The sequence below is a fragment of the Prorops nasuta genome, unplaced genomic scaffold, assembly GCF_024137725.1.
Source record: "Prorops nasuta isolate Cenicafe-Biocafe unplaced genomic scaffold, Cenicafe_Pnas_1.2 PNAS00006, whole genome shotgun sequence".
NCBI lineage: Eukaryota > Metazoa > Arthropoda > Insecta > Hymenoptera > Bethylidae > Prorops > Prorops nasuta.
In genome coordinates this window covers 7,175,693-7,202,500 of record NW_027116803.1, presented here as the reverse complement: position 1 = coordinate 7,202,500, position 26,808 = coordinate 7,175,693, and the positions used below count along the sequence as shown (strand labels likewise).

Here is a 26,808-nt window from a genome sequence, read left to right as displayed (position 1 = left end):
GCTTTCGTTTGGTTTCGTTTCGTTTTACCCCGGCGACTCTCGAGCGGGGACTGGGAGAGGCACAGTAGAGAGTGACTTGGAGAGTAAAAGTAAGAGGTATCCGAAGGACGTGGTGAGGGTATGAGAACGCCGGCGAATGCAGGCCTCTACTTATACGCCACCCACCATGGCCACCAGGCTACTAGCCACCCACCCCACCAGCCAGCAGTCACCGGCCCGTGAAAACCCGACGAACACCTAGCTCCAGAGACGAGAAGGCCCAAACGCTCCGTCCGTGCTGACCCTACGAGATATATGTATTTGATATTCTGGCTCCTGCGAGGTTTTCAGGGATTAGAACCGATGGATGGAGCCAATTATTCGGTTAAGGTTCAGGTGGTATTAAGGATTCAAGAATTTTTAGCTTTTTTAGGGACGACCTTCTGTGTCCTGTTTTATTGCTTTTTTATAATCGTATGTACTGCGTCAAGTTTTTTTTCTAACGCTCCTGCGACGTTTTCAAGGATTAGAGGCGACTTTTAGCAGCAAAGGTTGGATGAGAGACTCTCGAGGATCGAAGGTTCTTCAGCTGGTACAGGGATGATCTTGGATATCCTTTCTTATTGCTTGACTATATCGCTTTATACTGTATGAAATTTATCTTGTACGGGTCCTGCGAGGTTTTCAAGGATTAGAGGCGACAGCCAACAGCGAAAGGTTATTCGAAAGTCTGGAGAATTGAAGATTCTTCAATTGTTATAACAATGATCTACAAAAAAAAAACACTGTTTAATTGCTCGATTATATTGATAACTCTACGCTATAAAAATTTTCTTCTAAAACTCCTACCAGAATTACGAGGATTGGAAAGAATATTCAGTAGCAACGTGGCGCAAAAGGTTAACTGGGACTACGAAGGATTGAATATTCCTCAATCATCGTAAAGAAAATCTTCTATATCTTGCCCGATTACTTAATTATACCGGTACCACTGCATACACTGTACAATTTTATTTTTAAAGCTCCTGCGAGGTTTTCAAGGATTAGAGGCAACAGTTAACGCGAAAAGGTTAATTGAAAGTCTAGAGAATTGAAGATTCTTCAATTGTTATAGGAAATATCCACACAAAAAAACCCTGTTTAATTACTCGTTTATACCGACGTCTATAAAAATTTTCTTGTAAAACTCCTGCCAGGATTTCAAGGATTAGAAAGAATATTCAGTAGCGAATATGGCGCAAAAGGTTAACCGAGATTACGAAGGATTAAATATTCCCCAAGCATTATAAGAACAATCTTCAATATCCTGCCCGATTACTCGATTATACCACTGCAGCATATACTATAAAATTTCTCTTTTAAAGCTCCTGCAAGGTTTTCAAGGATTAGCAGCAATAGTCAGCGGCAAAAGGTTAGCTGAAAGTCTCAAGGACTGAAGAATCCTCAATCGTTACATAGGGACTATCCTCAACATCCTGCTTGATTGCTAACCTACCGTCACACGAACTATAAATTTTCTTTTATAGAATTCCAACGACAGTCTCGAGGGCAGCGTTGTAATCCAGGACTATATATCGCTACACAAATTTCCATTTTTAATTTTACAACACTTCCGTAGTAATAACTGTTAAACAGTTTTTTGCGGTTCGATGTAAATTTGAAAATAAAACTCGCGTCTTACAAAATGACGAATGACTTTCTTGTTAGTTTTACAAATGTTTCTTAAAACAGTGCAGTATACTTGCACAGTATATCTGCGTTATCTTCGAATCACCCGTTAGTATAGTGTATATTTAGACTATATTGAACTTTCTCTCGCTATACAAGCAGATTGCTCGTGCAAACGCGTTATCGCTCGATTTTATATTAATATTAGAAAGAAAATCCTTTGAATCATTTATATACATAGTACAGAATATTCCACGTGTGTCGAGAGATGGATTCGTATACAGGCGGTGACCGACCGCTTCGTCGTGTTGGTCACCTTTGATCACTAATTAGGATTCAGCGTGGCGTTCTCGCCATAGCAATAGCTTATCCATGTGTGCAGCATGGGTACGTCTGTTTATATATATGTATACATTTAAAAATCGAAGGCCAAATAAGCTGGGCCATTGACTCTTTCCTGCTGTATGCACTGAAAGAAGCAGCCTAATATCAATACATAACGGACACTGCGTTACTATAGCGTTACGTCTGCACAGCACCCGTTACCTAATTCCTGCACACCACGATCTAACCTAGAAACGATCATACATAATCTCTAGAATAGCACTCTGTAAATCCAAGAAAATCATATCGATCCAGTTTTTGTCAATCGCATGAATTTCAAACGTGCGGTTTCGTCAGAAGGGAAGCAATTATTTGTCCAATTACCCGGATGTAACCGTACAGCACGGCAAGTCACGATTTAAAGGTAGTCGCGGTGGTTAAGAGGGTTCGACACTGGATTTCTCTATATTTATAGGCAGACAAACTTTATATTTAAAGGAAACGAAATTCTCGCATTGTAATTGAGTAATTCGTTGGGAAATATTTGTGAACGGTTAAACGCGACGATTAGAAATTATGGTATAGATGCAGGGATTGTATTTGTATTGAATACAATTTTAATTTATGTTTTTTATTATTCGTTTTTTTATTTCAATTCTTGAGGAGATTTTTTAAATTTGTTAAAGTCAATGTCGCTGAATCAATCTTTTTAAAATATGGCAAACGTATTTGATGATCTTTTATTTATAAAAATAAAAATTAAGTTAATTAAAATGGAGAACAAACATACCCACATGGTAAAGGATATTCTTTGGATATACTTTTCAAATCCAGCACATTGGACAAATACACTACATATTATGTTTATACATATATATAATGTTATGATATAGCTATACAATGTATATTATACGGATATTCACGGTGTCTCTTTTGCACATATACTCTATATACATTAAATATGGTTTGAAATCCATAGGGATATACACATGATATACTAAATCCATCAATGTAAATAAAATGTATACACATTGAATAAGTTTTTTCTATCTGGGTAGGCAGTATTCGTGATCAGCTCTTCGGGTGTTTAAGTTGGAGCTAAGAGTATTTTGATTATAAAGAGTGGTGTTGAAACGTTGCAATATAGAATTCGATTCTTTTCGCTTCAGTCTTATCAACGAACTTGTTGCCTGCGATATAAATAAGTTGCCCTTAAACATTAAAATATTCTTCGGCTTCTAATAGTGACGGAACAAGTGATTATGAATACTACCTTGTGACCAGGTGGCGAGGGACGCGAGGGAGGTTAATATCTGACATCAACTTCCCTCCCATATTTGTTTTCTTCTATGAATCGAGAAATGTATACCTTCTATGTATATTCTGCTTCAAAAGATTAGTGACAGTGTTACATTGGTTGCCGAAGAATATAATTTTTATCAAGTTTCATGTTCTTTGTATAAGGAGAGATGAATAATATCAGGTATATTATTTAGCGATGCGTCAGCCAACTATCATATGATTATTAGTCACTATCAATCACTCAATATCAAACGATCGTTAATCCTCCTTGCGAAGTTTCAAATCTAAACAAAATGTCACGAAAGTTTGAAAATCGTTTTCGATTAATTAAAACGAAAGCTGGATATTTTAAATGGGCACAGGAGTGCGGTGATTATATTCAAAGATTAAAAGATGATAATTTGAATGCACCTCGATACATACGAGAGAAGTATTTGACAGAGATTGAGAATTTGAAGAGTCTACTCCTGAAAAAATTAAAAGAGAATAAAAGTGCAGTTAAATCGGGTCCTGCGTTTAATGCCATCCATTTTGGACAATTCAAGTCAAAAGAATTAAAGAATCGATATCGTTTGATCAAAACGAATGACGAATATCATTCATGGGTACACGAGTGTCGCGCCTATATTAAAATATTAAGAAAGCCTGGTGAGGCTATTTCTCCAAAGACGCGAAAGAAAAATTTTGCAGAAATCGCGAGAGTCAAGCATCTTGTCCTCGAAGCATTGAAAAATAAAAGCAAAATTCAATTTGGTTCTGCACCCGATGCTACTGCTGCCGAACCACTTGTTTGGGCAGAATTTGCTGCAGCGTTTAATAATGGAATAGCCAGCGGTATAATAATAAATAATGATCATATAGAACCTACTGATTTTTTGTCAGAAGCTGAAGAATTGATACATGCTCGCGTGAATAAAGAATTATCTAACCTAAATAGTATTATTATAAATTGTGTATTCAATGCTGAACTTATTTACAAGAATATTAGCAGTGAAATACATATTTCTACTACGAATAATGTGTTGTCTACGACCGACGACTTTAGCCAGTGGTATAAAACAAATATTATCGAAATGATTTTAAAATCCTTGAGAGAATTTCATGGACGTGAAAATGGGTGGTCTTTGACAAAAATCCTTAATTTAATAATAAATATTAATAACTCCAATTCAATGCGTGCAGGTTGCAAAATTCAGCTGCCGCCTGAAATCAAGCGTAGAAGAGGCGTGTTAAATATTCAATTTCACGATGATAGTGATGCTTGTTTTGCATGGGCTGTCACAGCAGCACTCTATCCTTCAGGACCAGGCAAAAATACAGTCAAATCGTGCTCATATCCACATTATAAGGATGTTTTAAATATTAGCAACATAACGTTCCCTGTAACTCTAAATCAAGTCTCGAAATTCGAGATGGACAATAATGTGTCCATCAACGTTTTCACCATGGTGGAGGAAGAGCTTCAGGTAGGAAAAATAGTATGGTTCATCGTACCTCTTCAAATAACAAAAATTAAAAGATCGCGACATGCAAATGTTCTTATGGTCCTGGATGAGCAGGACACGGCACACTTCGTATGCATACGAAATCTTTCTCGACTTATAAACAAACAGTTTTCCAAGAGTGGTTTTGCTGCGTTTATTTGTGATCGGTATGTCATGAACATTCTGCTATTATTAATATATTGATATTTATATATTCTAATAATTTTTTTCAGCTGTCTACACTATTTCTTTACTGTAAAGGGGCTTCAGCTACACGAGCGGATTTGCGTACAGCTCAGTGACAACAACCATGTAGTACACTATGCAAATTGGATTCGATAAACTTTAAGCTACAGTGCAGTAAAGAAATTTGTCAGAGTGCGAAGTGAAATTAATTGAATAATTGCAGGTGAATCAATTTTATACATTTACTACCCCATACTGAACATGAAGTCTACTGAATTTTCTTCAAATATAAGAAAAAAATATCGAAATAGTACCTGTATTGACTTGGACTGCGCGAACATTTACTTCAAAAAAGATATAAAATCTGCTCTTCTGAATTATGAATGTTGAAATGATATTTTATTTTATATACGTTCTATTATGTAGTTTTATTCCTTTTTATTTTTTTATTATAATCTATATATATATATATATTTTTATTATAAAGCTTGTGACTTTGCTTAAACTGTTAATACTTATTTTTAAACGTTACCTTCCTTAAAGCATCTTAACAAATAACGAAACAAAATCCTAATGTACTGGATTTTCTTGTATGTGCACGCAAAATCACAGTTCTTCACATTTCATCTTACGACATATTTTAGAATTAGTTTCTACGACAAAATCTTTACGAAATGTTTATAAATAAAAAACGATACAAAACGTGAGGATTTTTTTCTTATGTTCATTACATACCAATCACAAATATATAGAAAAGCATTCCCGTTTGTAAGCTGACTGCTTACGATCAGAGAAAAATTGCTTATGCACAGGAAGTGTGCAGTTCCCTGCCCATCCAATGCCAAAAGAAGATTAGCATGACTCGATCTCTTGTTTCTCGTTATCTCAAGAGATGCAATGAATATTCTTCCTTCCCCAATCTGACACTCATCCTCCACCATGGCAAAAACGTTTACGGATACGTCATTATATAATGAGCGTGGGTGGTGCATCTGTGTGACAACACTAACAACCAGCCCCGATCTTTACTAATCATTCTGGAATGATCTAAGTAAACATTTAAATCATCTGTGTTTTGGCATTTGACGAAAGAACAGAGTCAGTTTCTGTAAGATCTTATGTGTCGCCTTACGATTACACACGAGCGGGTTCTTCGAATTTTACGATTTCCGTTGGGTAACCGGAGCATTCATTATTTATAATATAGATTCGGTCTCATAGCATTCTTTCCTTCTCCCTGTTGGGGGAAGAACAGTTTTATCAATCTTCGAGTCTTCGATGCTGATCAGCTGAATATTATAATGCACATTGATGTGTCATAAATTTCGCTAACATGTCAAGTGGTTTTTCCGAGGTAAGCTGCAATGTGGGTACTTGTGTTTTCATTGTTCTGGACCTGGGATCTGCATGGAAATAGGCCTGCGTTCATGACGCCTGTGGCGCATGTTGCGACAAATCGTAGACGAGTATTCCAGAAGAACGATGGCCATCGTGATGTACGTAAGCTATACATTGATGCAGATGAAAAGTTTTCTACTGATTTCATTTCTCAAATTGTCATCGAATTCTTTCAGCTGGACGATAAATGTGCCTACTATACCCACATGGCAAAGGATATTCTTTGGATATACTTTTTAGATCCAGCACATGGGACAAATATACTGTATATATTATATTTATACATATATATGGAATATTATGATATAGCTATACAATGTATATTGTACGGATTTTCACGGTGTCTCTTTTGCACATACATTCTATATACATTAAATATGGTTTGAAATCCATAGGGATATACACATAATATACTAAATCCATCAATGTAAATATAATGTATATACATTGAATAAGTTTTTGCTATCTGGGTAAGCTTATAAAATTACATGGAGTGTTACTTAACATATTTACAATATGTTTGTTATTTTATATCATTTTCAAACTCTTAAAGAATATTTTCTCACGAATCAATCAAAATGTTCCTTCTTTTAAAATTCGTCAGACTACAAGTAGAGAGATCCAGAATTAAACCTCCCTAACACTGCAGCGACTGGAACAATACCTCGTGGAATATAAAGCTGCGCGTAGAAAGGATAAAAAAGCAAAAAGAAAATTATCGGTAGAGTTTTTCCAGGCGGAGAATTCAGTGGTTGCGAAACAACATGCAGCTCTTACAAAATCCGACGCTAATTTCAAGCAATCCATTTTTTCATGCTAGAAAGAGTAAAGTTTAGCATAGACTGGATGAACTTTAGAGCACAGAGAAGAGGTTGAATATCTGCTAGGGAGATGAGAGCTCTGGACTCTGGAGACTCGTTCTTCATCTTCCTCTGCTTCTTCAGCTCCTCTGCTCCTCTGCATCCTTTCCCTTTCTCTAATCTGGCGAAGAACCATCGATCGGCTCTGAGCCAATAGAGCGTCCAAGTCGATCCAGATCGAGCTTCTCTTTGTTACCGAGGTCATCACGCACACTCTAGCTGCTCTATCCATGAACCAGCAGCGCGTAATCGGGAACCTTGACTGCACTTTCGCGGAACTCTCCTCGCATCTCAATCGACCTTTCGATGGACTTTCGAAAACAACGAATAATAATGGAAAATTAAAGAAATGCAAATCTCGAGTTTCCCACTTTCGTTCGAACCATTGATTTTCTCGCTGAGGGGTTAATTGCCTCTCCACATTGAAATTGCACATATTCAACGCGACTTTTCATCATACACGCGAATATCATTTAACACCGCAAGTTTACTTTCTCCGCGTAAAGTTGCGCCGCGTGTAGTACGAGAGACAACGTTTGCTAGTCAACGTACGGACCGATAGAACAACGAATCTTAACCTTGACTCTTGCTCGCACGTATCGTACGTACAACTAGCTAGCTCTCCGGGTATTTCGTGACGGGACTACTGGATTTGGCTTCGAGAAACGGGACGCGTACGTGATCCGAGTGTACCGCACTCGTGATGCCTGTTTCTCGAAAAATTTCACAAAAAGTGGCAGTTCTTATTTTTCCTACAACTTCTTCCTCCTACTTTTCAACCTTCGATCGTTCTTATCCTCGACTCGCGAGTCGGTGCAGATTCGCTGTGCCCATCAGGGAGGAGGTTTGTGTCTCTGGGGCTGCGGACTAACGGTTGTTGTGCTCGTCGCTGCTTTGACTTATTGGAAGACGAAGCGATGTGCGGGGGGGGGGGGGGGGGGCTAGATGGAAGGGGGGAGAAAAAAATAGCACGAACCGGTCGGCCGGTTGAGTCCTACGCGCTACGACCTGCGGACTGTGCCTGTACAGCGGTGGGAGGCACTTTCCACATGAAATTCCTCCAGCAGGCCAGGCGGGCGCGGGCGCCTCGACACGAGTTTCGTCACACTGCTGCTCGTCGTCGGTCGTAATCGCAGCGACAAAATCGAAAACCCTCCGTTGAATGTCACGCGTAGCATATACACACACATATATATATATATATATATGTAATAACCAAGAAGAAGCAAAACAACATAGGAACGTTACACCAATAACCCATACACGCGGAATACTCGCGCGAAACGATTTTATTTTTAATCCCGAGCTTATATCCAGGAGACCGGCGCTTTTACCGTTATCAGTCGGTCGATGCTATTTTTAAAGATGCTCGAAGAGCAGACGACCAAGGTAATGTTTATTCGCGCAGGGGACCTTAGATTCCGGTTCTCGCGTATGCGTCCTTAACATTGAACGTCCGTTTTCTCGACCTTAAACACCTATATATATATAAATATACTCTCGAGAGGACGTTTTGCAACTTGGGCATTTCAGAGTCTCTCGCTGCGTGAACGTGATGTTTTATATATATATATATATATATACTGTACGCGTGGTGGGCACAATTAGAGATGGAAGAAGGTTGCTTCCACTCGAGCGGATTCACCCGCGTGACACGCGTGTCAATGCGAAGGTCGGTGGCGTGCTAGACTCCGTCGAGTGGACTGCGGGCGCTAGTTACCCCCCCCCCCCCTCTCCCCCCTCCCTATTATGTCTCCTGCAACCGTGCAGGACACGAGCGAAACCGGAATATCAACTGGTCCCTCTAAGGCAGCCTTTAATAATAATCGCTATAGATTAATCCCGTCTTATGTACATACATATATATATTGAAAATATATACAAAAGCCGTGTCCTTCCTACGGTTGTTTTTTTTTTTCAGCAGAACCGTGTGTGGTTTGACTGGCATATATTAGGGAAAGTGAGCAATAAGGATATCTCGAGTGAAAGTCCTTTCCCTCTCGATCTTTCACACGTACTATATGTATGTCTCTCGATCTATTATAATTATAATAGCTGTATATATAACGCTGGAGCGTTACATGGAATTTTCTTTTGTCGTTGCTCCCCCCTTCGTAATGACCTCTGCACACGGTACCTGCTCGACGCTGTGTACGCGTATACGTGTGCGCCGTGCACCAACACAGAGAAAGAGCCAATAATCGCAAGTGACACGGTAACCTTTGATAAAGGCCGAATGTCCTCGCGAGGACGGAAATAGCGCTAATTACAGCAAAATTTCTCTCCTTTCACCTTAAATGTCGCGTTAATACATATATATATATGGCGTGCGCTATACGTAAGCGTCGTTGACCGTTTTGCCTCGCGCGGAAGACGGATCGGCCTCGCGATCAACGGGATATTCTTCGCGGAATGTTGCCTACGCTTATATATATATATATATATATATGCAAGAAATCCTACGGACAAGCACCCACGCGTTCGGACGTGCATCCCGCATTCCATGTCCCGTTTGCAAGTGACCTTCGTCCGCGTTAAAATCACGATATTCGCTTAATAATAATAATAATAATAAGGATGAAATTCCAGCGATGCCGCTGCTCTTTGCAGAGTATTACGAAGGTTTTGGACGTTATTCGGACGAGTGAAATGCTTTTGGTGTCTATAAAAGCCCCAAGGCCGATGAGGTGGCATGGCAGCTATATATATATACAGCATATATACATCGCAGCCACCTCCTGGGCTGGGCTGACTTGCTGGCTCCTCTCACTTTCGTGCCTGCCTCACTACTACCATCATGCCATACCGCACGACCATCTACTATCCCCACCAGCCTGCAGCGAATATTTTTCGCATCTCCTTGTGTATTATTCCTGATGGTAACTGCAAGTATACACCAGTCCCATTATATGTTTGTTCCTACCAAGATTCTCGTATTACTATATATATATATATATGTATATATTTATCCTTGTAAGCTATATATACCCTACATGAACTTTAAAGTTCAACCTATTATACAGGTACGTGCGAAATACACCTTTATATATATATATATATATATATAGTATAGAGTCTATACTATAGTGTTGGCAAAGTGGCACGACAGCCACGAAAGTTTCTCAGGATTTTGGGAGTGGCGTGTGGACATGCATTTTCCTGTCGTCCTACGTACGAGGAATAAATGCGAGACGACTCGTGTGTACCGTGTACGTCTTATTATTATACTCCCCTTGCAGAGAGTTTCTCTCATTTATCCACAGTGTGGAATATCATCGATCGAGTTGTAAGATTTTTTAGAACAATTTTATTGGCGCATTAATTTATATTTACTATAAGTTACACACTATACACAATAGATGTTTCGTTGGTGTTGATTTTGCTCGTCTTGTTCTTCAACTAGTTAGTTTTCGAGTCGGAGCACACGAGATGAACAGTTCTATGAAAGTGTTGTATCGAGAAAGAGAGTGAAAGAGCAGAATTTAACCCCTGCGATAGGGTTTGGCTTTCACTTGAACTTCCTCCCGTTGCGTCTCTTCGACCTCCTCAGTCACTGGTTTAGATTTCGCGTTGGCGTTACCAAATCTTCTCGATGACGTTCTTGACGAGGCGTCGCTGCCTGCACTTGGATTCTTGTTGCGATTATTCGTCGCTGACCTAAAAATAAGAATACAAGCGTTAATTTTGTAATTTATTATGTAGGAATGAAAGAAATGCTTACTTATTAGACTTGGTCGTGGTGTGTTCGGTCGGTGCGTGGGTGGATGAGGATTCTTTCGTATGGCTACTGCTACCAGCCTGCGCTCGTCTCCTCTTCAAAGCTGCTAAGAGATCTTCGTTCGACCTGAAGAATTAATTCATTTGTGGAGAAGGGGTAAACATAGTAATGTATATATATATATGCACCATGTAAAAACACACATTTATACCTGAATGGTCTTACACCGGCGCGAATCTTTTTTGGATTTTCCGTCGTCGTAGTCACTTGCTCCTCTTGCTCTTGATTCTCGTCGAAAGTTTCGTCTCCCCTTTCATCCGTCTCGATTGGCTGCTCGATTGGTTTAGCGGTAGTAGTCTGTGTACGATAATTAATTATACACGTAGAATATGTAGTCTGTGTCATTTTATTAATTTCAAAAAACGTTTATTGCTATAAGATATATCAATTTTTTTAGGGTCTATTTAAAAGAAATTTGCAGAAAGATCCAATTGAAAAAAAAAGATCTTTATTATATCTATGGAGATGTAAATTCATTTTTAAGATCGTGCTCTCAGGTGTGTGTGTGAGTTAAGTAAAAAATTATTTATACTTATAGGCTAGTTTAGTTAACTCACTCTAAAACATAAACGTACAAACTTATCTATCTTTTTAATTATGAAAGATATCAATTTTTCTACAAAACTTCTTTAAATTCATGATAGATTTTCCAGAAAAGTTGGATAAAAAAAATTCACGTCTCTCAAATAAAGGAATATTAATAAATTTACCCTCACATTCCGAAGTCAAGTAAGAGAAAAATCTTACACAACACATACACGTATATAAAAAGAGAAAAAAAATCCATTGAATGGACTCACCGGCGCCTGTGGTTTTCGCGCAGCTACCGCAGGAGGTCGTCCTCTGGGTGACAGCAGGCCTCCCAATCTAGGTGGAGCCGCGGGTTTGGCCGGTGCTGGAGTTACCGGCGCAGATTCCTCTTCGTACTCGTAGTACTCGTCGTCCGTCGATCTCCCAATGGCTATCAAGCCCAAAGCGACCAATCTGCAATGCACGAAACGTTCGATTCAGGATTAAGTATATATATATATATACAGGGATTACAAAATCCAGCGCGCATGGATTTTGACCTGTGACATTCGCATACACACACACGTACACGCGCGACAAACTCACTTTCTCTGGGCACTATAACTATATATATATATATATATATGCGTTACGTGTTGCACGATTCTTAATCCGAGTAGGTAACATACACACACGCACATATGTTTCTTTCCCTTGAAATAATCGTATCGAGCTGATAACTCATATTTTAATTATCTACTATAGACACAATTGGATTATGCGTGTTCGTGCGAATATTCGTGACAAAACCGATCCTGGTGCGAGGAACGATCGTATTGCACCTGGCTGTCTTGCAATTTTTGTCAACCAATTTCCTGTTGGTGGAATAATATAAGAAAAGAAAGGAAAACTAGCGAGTTACCGCTCTGCGGTTTGCATAACGCTGTCCCGTTGGCAATTTATCGTTGCGCAGTCCTGTCTACGCAAAATAAATCTTCAGAGGAGAGAGATAATAGATGTAGCGATGAAGTTTAAGTCCGAATAAAGACTTTCTCCATGTGCGAGCGTGATAAAAGAGTATTAATGTATATTATGCGTGTATATAGGTGATATATGTGTAGAGGAAAAATCGTTGGCTTTCTCGAATTGAGAGGGCAGTGTCAAAACGTCCTTGGAGCATCGATGGTGGGGGTGGGGGGTACGCGACTCGCGTCAAGTTTAATTTTTAGAAACTATAAAAATGCAGTTTGCGGAGCTCGACTGTATCGGTTGTATCGGCTCGACTGGTCTCGGGGTCGTTGACCCTCTATGCTGCTAATGCTAATCTATATACGTGTTATATCTACGCGCAATTGTATATATATATATATATATATATAACACATTTATAAAGTTGGAAAGTGTAGAGTATTAAAAAAAAATGACCAAGATGAAATGAAATTTTTTGTATACTCTGTACTCACGTGAACAATGTGATTTTCATATTGGTAATTTGGCAAAGTAGAGCGTTGATTGGTGGCTACGGGATACTAGCCAGTTCCTGACGCGGAGCTCCTACGAGACGAGAGCGCAGGCACTTTTCGCCTGCACGAAGGTAGCACGTAGCACGTAGCAGTAGGGACCGTGGCACGCCACTGTATTCGCGGAGGCTGTGTACTTTCGAGTGTGTCGTGTCGGCTTTCCCCTTCCCTCTATATATACGGCGCTCTCACTCTGCCACCAGTAACCGACTATACACGCAATTTTATAACAATATACTGCAATAATTGGCCTACGCAGCTGCATCTATCAACACTGAAAGTGTAGTTTCGATATTCATCCTCTTATTTAGTTGTGTGTACAATAGCTTTTGTAGGTGTGGTGGTAATAGTGAAGAAAAATATCTCAGGAAAGTCACAACGATCTCGTGACCACTGAAATCTCTCAAAGACCGTGCGAGGATTCTTTGTTGGTCTAATTTCACTGTGTGTCTTCTAAGAATAATGACTGGTGTGTGTACAGTAATAAAGTATAAGAAAGAATTTTAATAAACACTCGATGGTCTCATGACCACTGGACTTTTTTTGGTCTAATTTCAACGTGTATCTTCTAAGAATAATAGGTATCTTATATATATACAGTAGCAAGAGTGTAAGAAAGAATTTTAAGATAGACTCGTTGGTCTCATGACCATTGGATTTGAAAAAAAAATTACGACGGTTCTTTGTTGGTCTAATTTCACTATGTATCTTCTAAGAATAATAGATATCTTATATATACAGTAGCAAGAGTGTAAAGAATGAATTTTAAGAAAGATTCGTTGGTCTCATGGCCACTTGATTTAAAAAAAAAATGCAACGATTCTTTGTTGGTCTAGTTCCACTGTGTATCTTCTATAAGAATAATATAGCTATCTTATATATACAGTAGCAAGAGTGTAAGAAAGAATTTTAAGAAAGACTCGTTGGTCTGATGACCACTGGATTCTGCGAAAGATCATGCAACGATTCTTTATTGATCTAATTCCACTGTGTATCTTCGAAGAGTAACAGCTGTTTTACAAATACAATAGCAACAATATAAAAACTATTTCAAGAAAATCTCAGTGATCTCGTGACCACTTGCCAGTAACACCAATATCCCCAGGATATCTTTAGAATACTCCGAGGATATTCACACGTCCAACATACATACCGAGAATTTCCTCTGAACATCGTGTACCATCATGAGAGCATTCTGTGAAAGAGCATGCGAGAATTCTTTTGTTGGTCGAATGTCACTGTGTATCCTTTAAGAATAATATATGTCGTTCAGCTGTTACGTAATAATACAAAAAAGATCCTCGAGAGAACCTCAGTGGTCTGATGACCACTGGATTCTGCGAAAGATCATGCGACGATTCTTTGTTGGTCGAATTTCACCGTGTATCCCCTAAGAATCGCAGTTTCACGAAGCATAAGCTGCTACACAACTCTCTTCCTTTCCCTTTCGTCCGCTGCCGCCGGACTTGCCGGTTAATTGCCGCTCGGTGGTTGCTCGGAAGGCGCCAAACTCGAACAACCATGATACCTCTTCTTGGCTCCCCTAGCCTCTCTTCGTCAAAAAAATTTATCAATTATCACAACAAGTGTCGCAAAAATCTCCACTCATCAGTGAATCGTCCCTGATTCATCGTGCATTCGCGAATCGCAAAACCCAATCTCTACAGGATTTTCTATATTTGCTAGATCATGGTGTAATATATATTGCTTAGAAAGGAATTAATCCTTATTAAACATAATGCGATAATTTCTATAATATATATGCGGCCTATTATATAAATCTCTTAGGTAATATCCATAAAATTTATAAATGAAAATGTTCTTTATAAATATTTATGGGATATGGTGAAATTTAGATTCCATTGAATATCTTTTATTACGACTGTTGCGCTCCACTTCCTGCCACTGCTTCCGGAAGTGTGTACCGATCGAGATGAGCGTTCCTTACGTTTGAATCCGCGATCGACATATTTTAGATGAATCGTAAGCAGTGAAAGTAAAGCCATGGTGCGGTCACGCGGCTTAAGACGATCGAAGAATGCCAGCAGGTCACGATTAAATACACCGAGTGTGTGTGTATATATATATATATATATATATATATACAGCTGTTTCGATTAAAAGGAAAGAATCCATATAGGGTAAAAAAGAAGCAAAAATCAACGGGGATGTAGCGAAAATATTTCTCGATGATGAATCTTAGCCTTGAAATTCCCCGGCTGTACAGAAGGAAGAATGCGAGAAGTTTGAAGTTTGCTGCAGCATCGAGCAGAATTAATGCTCGCTGTTCGATTTCGTGAAAATCTTCTTACGACGAGATCGTTGCGTAAATCTGATTAAAAAGAGCGCTAACGCACGAATAAAATTGAATTCATTGAGATTCGGGCGATAGCTAATTCTTATTTCGTCATGCGAGGATTTCATCTCGCGTTGCGTAAGCAGCAGGTTTCCTTCGGGTTTGCATCTAGTATACCTATATATACCGCATAGTAGTATAGTATATACTATGTAGTATACTCTCGAGCGAGATAAATCCCGTTGCTCTCGTGACTCGCGTCGAGTGCTTTTTTCGAGAGCAGTCCGTGCCAATGCAGATGATGTCGACTCGAAGCACAATATTTACTTTTCAAAAGGACGAGCCGATACATCTGCTGTTATTGTGTTGGAGAGCGCCGGAGACGCGGAGAGATCGACCGCGGGAAGCGTCGGTACTGGAGGGGATGAAGCCGCTGGAGGCGCTGTGGAGGCGCCGGAGCCTGGTTGGCGCTGGATACATTTCAACGCTTTCAATTAAACAGCTACTGCCATCGTTGGGCAATGGTCCGTAGCTCGTTCCGACCCACTATGTGCAACTAAAAACCTTAGAATCTGTATACATATTTTACGTGACACATCTTGTAGGCTTCGGGATTGAAACTCGATATAAATTTTGTTTTACCTCATTTGAGAAATAAATTAATTTTGTTACATTACTAAAGACGGTTAGCTTGCTTCTTTAGAAAATGTTGTACAGTTTCGGCCATTAATCTTGCGTCAGGCGAGGGGAAGTAGAAATTAAAGGGGTGAAGGGATATCTAGGGAGTTTGTCCGTAGCTGTCAAATGGCGCGATTAACCCTCAATTATGGATTGTAAACAAAAGTAATATTTTCGGAAAACGATTGCGGAAAAGAAGGAAGAATTTTAATACATAACAGAGAAGAAGAAATATATCAAATGAGTATAAATTAATAAAAAAAATGAAAATTATTGTGAATTTTTAAGAAAATATACTTTGTGGCTATTTTATTTTTGTTACAGGTGAAATCCTGTTATGATGGCTTTCTATTAAGGAAAAAAGTTCTTATAAACAAATAAGTGCAAAAGCATTAAGATATGAAGTATTTCTGTGTGGCCCAGTCATTTCGATAATTGTGACTTAATGTTATGATAGTGAATGTGTAAGCGATTAGTGTATATACAACAAACTCTTATTGTAAATTTAATAATCTTGTATGACAATGTTTTAATTGCTATTATTTTAAATTAAAGCTAGTTTAATTAACATATTATTTTTATTTCATCCCTTTCACAAAATTCTAAACACACATGGTAATTACCTATTCTTGTAGTAGTCATATATTCGTTAAATTACTTACAGAATTACAGCTGTTTATATTTGTAAAGCATAGCTGTTTGTTGCAATGATTTTTATTATTCAATGTGAGACAAATTGCATTGGGTTTAGGCAAATGTCTTATTGATCCGCCACATCCTTCCATATCTTATGTAATATTTATTTGCCTTGTTAGTTCTTTCTTTTAGTTTTCAAAATATACCAATATTTTTTTGCTATTTTTATATACACTCAGATATGGCTATTCTATTGAATAATTAATCTTATAAATGTCAAGATGATTGGTAAACCATTGTTCTATTAAATTTGAAGAATGAACACTTGAATTATTTTACTTATAATGTTTGGCATCTCTTCCATAGGATTTATATTTGAGAGGATGTTGTTCTCCAGTACATTTAAGTATACTGCTGAAATCATCTTGCTTTTAGCTTCAAATAATTCACATTTGGATATCCTTCCTCAATATATAATACATATTTTGTTAGTCCTATTTGTTTGTGAAATTTATCTGTTCTAAAACCTTAATTAATCCAGTTACTAGATATATAAAATATCATTTGCAAAGAATTGATATCTTTCTATCAATCTTAACAATATCATAATAGATGAAATGAAATAAGTATTCTATATTCAAAATGGATATCCATGCGTGTAGTTGGAAAACTATTTGAAGCTGAAAACAAGATGAACTCAGGAGTAGTATTGTCAGATCTGTGTGTATGTATAAATGAATAAAAAATTAATGTTATATGTTGTAGACTAGAAGAAAATAGTGTAACAGAGCCAAATAAATGTCGCATAAGATATGGAAGGATGTGGCGGATAAATAAGACATTTACCTAAACCCAATGCAATTTTTCTCACATTGAATAATAAAAATCATTGCAACAAAAAGCTATGCTTTACAAATATAAAACAGTTGTAATTTTGTAAGTATTTTAACGAATATATGACTACTACAAGAATAGGTAATTACCATGTGTGTTTAGAATTTTGAGAAAGGGATGAAATAAAAATAATATGTTAATTAAACTAGCTTTAATTTAAAATAATAGCAATTAAAACTGTCATACAAGATTATTAAATTTACAATAAGAGTTTGTTGTATATACACTAATCGCTTACACATTCACTATTATAACATTAAGTCACAATTATCGAAATGACTGGGCCACAAAGAAATGCTTCATATCTTAATGCTTTTGCACTTATTTGTTTATAAGAACTTTTTTCCTTAATAGAAAGCCATCATAACAGGATTTCACCTGTAACAAAAATAAAAAAACCACAAAGTATATTTTCTTAAAAATTCACAATAATTTTCATTTTTTTTATTAATTTATACTCATCTGATATATTTCTTCTTCTCTGTTATGTATTAAAATTCTTCCTTCTTTTCCGCAATCGTTTTCCGAAAACATTACTTTTGTTTACAATCCAAAATTAAGGGTTAATCGCGCCATTTGACAGCTACGGACAAACTCCCTAGATATCCCTTCACCCCTCTAATTTCTACTTCCCCTCGCCTGACGCAAGATTAATGGCCGAAACTGTATATTACCATAGTTAAACTACAGAACTAGGGCGAAAGTATAGAAACTTGAAACAGCTGAAGAATTGCTTAATAAAATTTCGATATGTTATTTTTTAAACGTTTCTCAAGATTATTGCTAATTTATTGAGAGTCTTTTCGATATTCTTAGTACTAATTACAGTTTAATGGGCAGTTATTATTGTTTTATCGTCCTCTCCTCACTTTCTCAATCTTGAAAATCTCGAGGAATCTAGAAACACGTGATGAAGTTGTCGAAGAAACGAATAGTATCCCTGCAAGATCGTGGCGCCGCAGTGGCAGCTGTTGGGAACTACGGAGGCTGGCCTCCTGGCCCTGCTGCCGCCTGCCTGGCTCACTGGGACTGGGCTGTCACTTGTTGCATCGTGTCGTCGAAAGTCGAAGCGATGTCCTTTGCCCGGCTGGCTGTGACTCTCTTCTGATCGTATACTTAGCCGTCCGGCTTGACACGTTACCCGGCATTGTAACGTGTTCGTTTATTCCAAAGTCAATCACTGTAGTGCTCTGGTGTGTGTATTTATTGGAATCAATCGTGGAAAACAAAGAAACACGATGGTAAGTTTATATTATTCGGGACACTTAATCTTTAGAGAAAAAAGACATTAACCATTGGATCTCCATAAATTGCCCTCGTGATTCTCTGATTAGAAGAAAACTCCTCATCAAATCGAACGATTTTATTCAGAAAATAGCGTACGTTTCTAAGCACGTAGACCAAACCAGTGTTATTTTTCAGTAATCCTGCTGAGTTTGTTCCTGACCAGTGTGCTGGCAGGTATAAACTAGAAGCCTGGAAAGGTTTCGCACTGACAATAGCAGTTGTTCGAGCCAACTGACAATGCTACCTACGCGATCACCGACCGATACCGATCGTGCTTCACCGCACTCGCGCGTTAAAACTGCAACTCCTAAATTTGCATTATTCATTTGACCATCTCTGCTCCTCTTATCTTATCTCTCCCAACTTTTTTCGTCCGCAAAACTTATCAACTCTCATTGCTTTCTCTCGTTTCTTTTCTCTCCTTCTTCGTGCGTTCTTTGCTTCAAACCAGTTTCCAGCTGTCAGCGTACAGTTTCTCCTACACATCGTAAAAGTCTCCTTCCCTCCCCCCTTCTTTCTCTCTATTCACCGCGTCTGTACATATACTATTGTGCACCGTGCACTATCGTAGTATTGTGCGGTATAAAGCCGCTGCAGTTTGCTCGGTGCTTTTGTACTGTGGCGAACGCGAATACGCGCAAAATGAACGTACGTAAAATAAACGCGTTTTTTCTGCCATTATTATTCTCCTTCATTGTTTGTTTTTGAAAAACGAGTTTTCCATACCCCCTTCGCTGTTACCTGGTTAAAGTTTCTTTTTTTACGATCAGAGTTGAAGTAACCGAAGGAATAGTGAAAGTTTCATTCATAGGCAGCAACGACGTTGAAAAGAGCAAGGCTGAAAATAATTTTCTCCCCCAATGACAAGGCTTAGGGCTTGTCTGGACCGAAATAGGCGGACAGGCGCGCGCGCTTTTGCAGTTTGTGTATCCTGAGCTCCGTTCGCTCGCACTCGGCACGACCCAACGGGATCGAGCAGAGGGCTTCGAATTGTAGTGTGGCTTATGCAAGGAAACCTTTGGCCAGCGTGTCTCGCTCGACGTTTGTATCTCAACGCGAAATCGAACGATAATCCACCGAGTCATTTTCAAGGAGTCTCGAAGGAAATTCCTGCGAAGAGGGCAGATGGTGGCAGATGGCGAGCAAGTTTAGCAGGTCAAACTTAGCGGGACAAAGGCGCCTGCCTGCTATATAGTTTCTCTCTCTCCCTTTATAACTAACGAACACTGCTCTCTCCCTCGATCATCGTCGTCAGGTGCAAGATTTGCCAGGCCCGCAAAAATCGTCGAACCAAAACTCAGATAAAACACAAAAGAAGAAAAATCACGTTCTCTCCACAGTTTAATAAAAAGCAACGTTACTGACATTCATGAAATGCCTTTGCGCGCATAATATGCTTGGGTCAACTTTTTCTAGCATAATTGAGTGCTTTACACTCATACATATTGATGAGGAACCGAAAGAGATACGTGTTGCTCATCGTAAATTGCATTTCACCGTCACGCTCAAAAATATGAAATTTATTCTTTTGAGGAGAATTTGCATGGAAACTGCACGTTCTTCGAAAAAGCGTTTCTCCGCCTGAGCAGGAACGCACGCACGCTTTTATCGTGATTTCCTTCCGGCTTTTTCACACGTGCGATTTATCTAACTTATCGGCCGAAGTAAAAACACCCCCCCCCCCCTCCATTCCCGCCCTCTCTCCGGCTGGAGTTCATTTACCGACTGTACCCCCCCCCCCCCCCCCCCCCCAACCAACGACTCTCCAGAAATCCCGTTTAGTACCGTTACAGCCGGTTACAAACCTACAGTGGTGAAAAAGAATTTTCTGCTCCTTCGCGGAAGCTGCTGACTCGAATCGGTATAATCGCTGTGTTAAAATATAGTCACAAATTGGAAGAATAACAATAACACAAGGTATTGCATTGCGAAAGACTGTGCGATAGGCCTTGAATTTTTTTTCCGCAGGATCTTGCGTAATCCAGTTGTCTCACGACGCGGCTTTTCTTTGGCTTTGCGCGTACGGAGACGACGGAAAACAATACTACACATGGAAAAATAATTATATATATATATATATATATAGGTTAAGATACACGAGTAATAATTTAATCTAATATAATTATAACTGGAGAACCTCGAGTGATCGACGTATCTAACGTTTCACAAGTAAACAATATATTTATAGCTATATCCTTACCCCCATACTTGTTATTTATTTCTTATGACTTCTTCGGTGTGTTTCTGTGCTTCGAGGAAAACTATACATATATATATAGCCAATGTGATAAGTCGATCGGAATCTTTCACCTTTGCAATTTTCTCAGAAGAAGATTGTAGAATTTCCACTGGATTGGCATACGTTCAAAGGTTGACGGATAGCGCGTACAGTGTTTGTTATCAAAGTTGACACACATTCGAGATTGATGATCAAAGCGAATTGAACCCCCACCCCAAAGCGTTCAGACCGTCAGGTGTGTCATATTTACGCACACTACTCACGCACGCACGCATCCCACTCGAATTTAACTCGCAGGCAACTCTCTCTCTACACACACACACATACATATATATAGTACAGTCTACCACAGCACCGTACTGTACCGTTTTTTATCCTGTGTCCCAGTGCCAGAGTAGGGAGGGGGGGGGGGACTCTCTCCCCACACACCAGTCTTCTCGCTCTCGCACACTGGAATTCACTTACGCACACCACTACGATACTCTCGGTAGACTACACACAGCACTTGGCATGTATCGCGTACATATATATAAATGTGTAGGTAGAGGTAGTAGTATAGTAATACTTCGTAGGCAGAGTATTAACACCGTCAGTCAGTACCAGCACTGATGGAGACTTGGTTGGCAGGACGCGCCTCGACTTCTTATCTCCTGCAAGAGATATTCTCCGCGATGTAATAACGCGATCACGACTACCTCCCCCCTCCCCCCCCCTCCAACTCTCTTTTCTACTCCTTCCTCGCTTCGAACAGCTCCTTAACAGATTTTTGAAGAATATCAATCACCTCTGCCGCTGGTTCGTACAACGAATCGATCATTGGAAATCGCTCGAAACGGAAATGAAATCTCTCTGTGGGTGCTTATCTGTTTCGATACGAGACGCGAGTTACTTGGCAGTGACAGTGCAGATAGCCACGATAAACAATAGAATGTGGGAATACTGATAAGGATAACTGTGAGGGCACGGACATATGGGATGAATCACGTATTCCTGCTGATCCGCGCGCGACTGTACTCTGGAGAGACTCTGGATTGATTTAATTTCGTAATAATGACTCGTGAGGAGGGTGTGCGTTCACGTTTCAAGGCCTGTCGAGTTCGTTTACTCCTCTTCCCACGCGTCAGGCCGTTTCACCAATTGACCAATTATCTCGAGAAAAGCCGAAATTCTGCCAACTGTGATTTTTTATTTCACTCGAATAGGTATATTTCTTTTGAATTCAATCTTTTGTCATTTTCTATAACAAATTTGTGAATGTATTTTTTTTTATTGTAATAGTAAATGAGAAATTATTAACTTTGAAAGTTTTATTTGTTTGGAGTTGATTTACGAGAATTGAAAGTATGAATTTGTAGAGTATTTATATATTTATTGTTATCATTAAAACAGCTGATCGGTAAATTAAAATCGAACTCGAAATATATAATTTTTTATATTCCATAAGTGCAAGTGTAAATACATGCAGGAAAAGGAATATAGGTTATAGAAATGTACACTAGATGTGGATATACCTGTTTTATTCTTAATAGTTTTTATAATTGTTGGCGAATATTTCGTAATTGATTCTACAGTTATATAAATCAATTTAATCTCTTTTAAAACACTTAAAGCACGTCTGATCAGCAGAGTTTAAATATAGCCTAAGAACTTCTTTAAGAAAGGAAGAAATAGGAGAAAAAAGTGCACAAGTGGATGACGTTATCATGACGCGATTACGAGTGCCGGACTGGACCATCCATAATGATCACACTGTCTCTTAAATTACAGGCGAAATTAAGAAATGGAATCGAGCGGAAGCAAGAGAATCGCGGCCAGCAAGGGGGACGTAACACTAGCCGGTGACCATCGGAAGAAACCTGCAGAGGCAAGGACGAAAAATGAGACCGAGAGGAAAAGTGTCGCGCATACGAGAGTCTCCGGCGTCCAATCGAGATTGCCCATTAGGAAAGACAAGAAAAACACTTGTATACCAACGCTAAAACCAGAAACGATCAAGCCTAAAAAATCAGAATTGTCGAAGAGCTCGGGAAAGTCCACTTTCGAGCAAGACTTTCTGCAGAAGCACAACTTTGACAAGAGGTTGAGGATCGATGAGAAGAGGTTGCTGGAAACGGACATAGACTACGTTTCTGACGCGGAGAAGCCTGTGGAACGGAAGTACAGCAAGAAGGTGTCTGAACTCGAGAAGAGATGGTCCGGAGAGTTCTTGGATCTAACGAATAATCGCAGGAACTCCTCGGAGTCCTCGTCAAAGTCCTCCTACGTCGAAGAGATAGGAAGCGTTTCTTCGGTGGAGAGCATCGGTCATCCAGATCGGAAGTTGGTATCGTTTCAAGGTTGCAGCAACGCGATTAGCACGCCAGGCTCGGATAACTCGAGGAGAACCGAGGAGCAGAGCGATAGTGTGGCTCGAGGTGAACCGGTAAAGACTGACGGTTACGCTAATTTGATCAAAGAGTTCAGCAACATGGAGGGCACCTCTTCTAGGCTGAAGAAGGAGGAGAAGCATCAGCAGAAGAAGAAATCAGGTTTCCGTAGACTCTTGCCTGCGTTCCTATCACCCAAAGACTACAACCGTACTAGCAACAAGGACTATGGTGGTAGCAGCAAGAAGGAGAAACAGGAACGCCGGAAGCAGGATGATCAGAGACACTTCGCGCGTTATCAGAAGAGCGGCAATTACACGAGGTCTCCGGATACTCTGAACCTGAACGACGACATATCGAGGAATGTCCAGCTCAATACGAGTTTGAACGGTTCGATGATCGAGGAGAGATTGGATGAGATTAAACGCGAATTGTTTCCCGATCAAGGTCTATTAGTCACGAGTACGCCGGATCATTTCAGTCCTGGCAGATCCTACGAGACTGCCTCGATCGATCGACGCGTTCCAGATCATCATCATCATCAGCAGCAGCAACAGCAACAGATGCGCAGATATGGGATGCTGGAGCGCAAGCACAGTCTACAGGAACATAATCCTAATGCCAGGAATCTCTTCTTCATGAGGAACCATGCTCCTTCCGGAAGAATATCCGCTCCTCCTAACGAGCGCTTCATCCTACGTCCCAGAGCGATTCATCCGATCGATAGACCACTTCCTGCCATTCCACACTCTAGACTCGATTTGTCCGATTACGCTAATTACCAGCATCAAGAAATTCGTAAGTATCTATTGTTTGCGCAGAGAGTCTTCGTTATGTCCTGTCTCTTTATACTTCTGTATTATTTGGAAAGCAATTTATTTTTTATTTTTGGAAGATAAAAATAATACTCTTATTGTTTTTCTTTAAATATCTTGCGGTGGTATTTGTTTAAATTTAAGAGTTGTGTTTAAAAGATGAATAGTTTTAATCTTCGTATGGCTTTCAAAACTTAACATCTCGAACTTCTGAAGAGTTGCAATTTTTAACGTTTCGATTCTTCAGCATAGGTCTTTGATAAGGTACAAGAATTTATAAACGTCTATTTTAACTATTTTGTTTTTCCATTTTAAAGCTTATTTGATAGGATTAAAAGTGAGAAGATTATAAGCCCCATGAATCCAGTAATATACACGCAATCCGTACTACAATAACGTATTTTTTCATCTGTACAGATCAGTACCTGAATCAGTCGCCGTTTTACGAAAATGGACAGCAAAATGCGAAACGAGGCCAATCCACCGGGAAATCGTCCAAGTACTCTTCGCCAGGATCGAGCCAAAAGTCCGGGGATTACGCCGACTCGAGCTTTACACCCAACTCCAGTCAGAAGAGTGAATTCTCCCCAAGCAGCTCGAAAAGTGGAGAGTATTATTTGAACTCACCACGGGACGGTTCTCTGCTGGCCGAGGAAATTTCTCCAAACATTGACAATCAGAGATCCCCGGATCAATCGTTTCGTTCTGAGAACTCGAGATCCTGCGATGCGGACGAAAAAGAGAATCGACCTATCGTAACGCAGAAGCTACGAGTCAGCAACTGCAGCCCCGCTTCGATGGCGTCGACGTCCTCGCCAAATTTGCGCGGGAACTCCAGACAGGCTTCACCAGTTCATGGTCCACTTTGCTCTTCCCAACGAAAATCGCAGCCCAATGATCAAATCCTCATAGCCTCTCCGATCAAAAGGGATTTATCACGTACGCCTACATCTCTACACGAAAGCTCGGATTGCGTGGCTATTTCAGCCGTCGATCAGCCTCAATCCGTTGTTCAGAGAGTCGAGGCCCCCACGCGTCCGGAAACGATGAACGAGAATCGCTGCGATGGAACACAAATGCAGGAAGAGCCGAGTTCCGCTCCTCCACAAACGTCTCCAGTTTCCAAGAAGCAAACTCTTCAGAACCTCGAAGCATTCTATTGGCACTCGCAAATTCGCAGAAATTCGCCACCGGTATCATCAGCACCCGGTCACCCGTCGAACTTCAGCCAAGCAGCAGGTCTAAGAAGAGACTCTCCGGATTTGAGGGAGGCTGTCTACTGGCACCAGTTGAAGAAGCTGGATGAAGAACAGCAACGAAGGATTTATCAGCAGAATTTGTTGGCTGGTAGGAGAAAAACATTGAAGCAAGGGGAGGGAGAAGCTGAAGGGAAGAAACCAATGGGACGTTACTGGAGTACAAAGCTGCAGGAGGGTACCAAGGTTAATAATCCAACTGGGAAGCCACCGTTGATGCAGAGCCAAAAGGTACAACACCAACCCGTGCTCATAGTGAGGCCGCAGCAGCAGCCAATCGAAAAAGCATCGATAATTTTCCGGGAACTTCCACGTTCGAAGAGCGCCTCGCCCCATTTGGCGCCGGCTCCTACGGCGCCCAACAGTATCGAGGAGGAGCCGGCTCCGGCACCGATCTTCAAACGAGGAAGTCTGATCGGTTCAGAGGCAGCTGATTACGGTAGCACCGGTCCTAAGAGGGTTAGTTTTTCGAGTCAATCGAACACTGGCCAAGAGATGCCTCGTTCTTCCGGAAAATGGCCGACCAAGAACGGTATCGCGCCGGAGCCCCCCACCAGGAGACACAGATCCGAGGACGAATGTCCTTACGGCAACCTGTCATCGTGGACCTGCGATACGTCCTTGTCACCGGAAGTCCATCGCCAGTACGACGCGAATAAACCCTTACCTGCTCTCCCACCCCCTCCCCCTACCCCACCAACGACAACGAAAATCAAAGGACCACCGCCAGTAATATGGATGCCACCTCGGAGGACCATCATCCTGGGACCAAATCCACCCGCGGAAAATCCCTACGATAGCCACGATCGTCCCAGCTTTGCAGACGGAAGAGGTACGTATACATTTCTTACGATAGAAAACTCCTGATGAACTCGTACAAGGACCAGAGGTCAGTGACCTTGCTCGTATCACACTCACTTCCGGTTCTCTTAGCTGCGGCGCGTCGAGCAAAACAAAAGCGAGCAAAGCGAGTTTGTTGATTCGCGCGCGCCTCACGCAGCAGCGTTCAACTTTGACTTGCGCGTAGAACAACTGCGTCACCTTAGCCGGGCTCGGTTTTACCGAATGTTTTCCGGCCCGCTAGTACGCCGTGGATATTCGGGATCGATCACCGGGTAGGTAGGTAGGTACCGCGACGCGACTCCTGTGTCCCGTGCTCGCGTCGAGGGTTGCTAGAAAGGCGAAAAAGAAGAGGAAGAACCGCGGAAAATGCGGCGATTCGCGAGTAGCAGAGATTCCGAAGGGGGTGGTGTTGTATACACGGAGGCGGAAGGATGAAGTAACGAGACAAAGAGGGTCTCCGTGTTCTGCTGGAGGAACGAGGAAGCTACG

The 26,808-nt window shown here is 40.3% G+C and overlaps 4 protein-coding genes across 23 annotated transcripts in view; 2 read left to right on the top strand and 2 right to left on the bottom strand.

The window, feature by feature from the left end:
* LOC136774200 (mucin-2-like) overlaps positions 1 to 23 on the bottom strand; it is a 7,389-nt gene extending 7,366 nt beyond the window's left edge. For all 3 annotated transcript variants that reach the window (XM_066728354.1, XM_066728356.1, XM_066728355.1), the window contains exon 1: positions 1 to 23. This exon is cut by the window's left edge and continues 313 nt beyond it. The gene's annotated coding sequence lies outside the window, so the exon portion shown is untranslated.
* A 3,061-nt stretch (positions 24 to 3,084) lies between these two features.
* Positions 3,085 to 5,557, top strand: LOC136774295 (uncharacterized). The gene is made up of 2 exons (XM_066728481.1): positions 3,085 to 4,924; positions 4,991 to 5,557. The coding sequence occupies exons 1-2, from the start codon at positions 3,567 to 3,569 to the stop codon at positions 5,097 to 5,099; spliced, it is 1,467 nt and encodes a 488-aa protein (XP_066584578.1). The 5' UTR covers positions 3,085 to 3,566; the 3' UTR covers positions 5,100 to 5,557.
* Positions 5,558 to 10,529: 4,972 nt separating this feature from the next.
* LOC136774502 (uncharacterized) lies at positions 10,530 to 13,151 on the bottom strand. The gene is made up of 5 exons (XM_066728847.1): positions 12,953 to 13,151; positions 11,780 to 11,963; positions 11,131 to 11,276; positions 10,923 to 11,045; positions 10,530 to 10,858 (listed from the first exon to the last, which is right to left on the bottom strand). The coding sequence occupies exons 1-5, from the start codon at positions 12,970 to 12,972 to the stop codon at positions 10,684 to 10,686; spliced, it is 648 nt and encodes a 215-aa protein (XP_066584944.1). The 5' UTR covers positions 12,973 to 13,151; the 3' UTR covers positions 10,530 to 10,683.
* Positions 13,152 to 18,598: 5,447 nt separating this feature from the next.
* LOC136774499 (uncharacterized) overlaps positions 18,599 to 26,808 on the top strand; it is a 59,376-nt gene continuing 51,166 nt past the window's right edge. For 5 of the 18 annotated variants that reach the window (XM_066728845.1, XM_066728842.1, XM_066728839.1 and 2 more), the window contains exons 1-3: positions 18,600 to 18,754; positions 22,807 to 24,203; positions 24,638 to 26,308. In XM_066728845.1, coding sequence (XP_066584942.1) covers positions 22,820 to 24,203; positions 24,638 to 26,308 — 3,055 coding nt within the window. In that variant the 5' untranslated portion in view covers positions 18,600 to 18,754; positions 22,807 to 22,819. Of the gene's footprint in view, positions 18,755 to 21,464; positions 22,242 to 22,806; positions 24,204 to 24,637; positions 26,309 to 26,808 lie in introns of those variants that run through there. The other 13 variants (XM_066728830.1, XM_066728829.1, XM_066728833.1 and 10 more) reach the window with 5 other exon arrangements.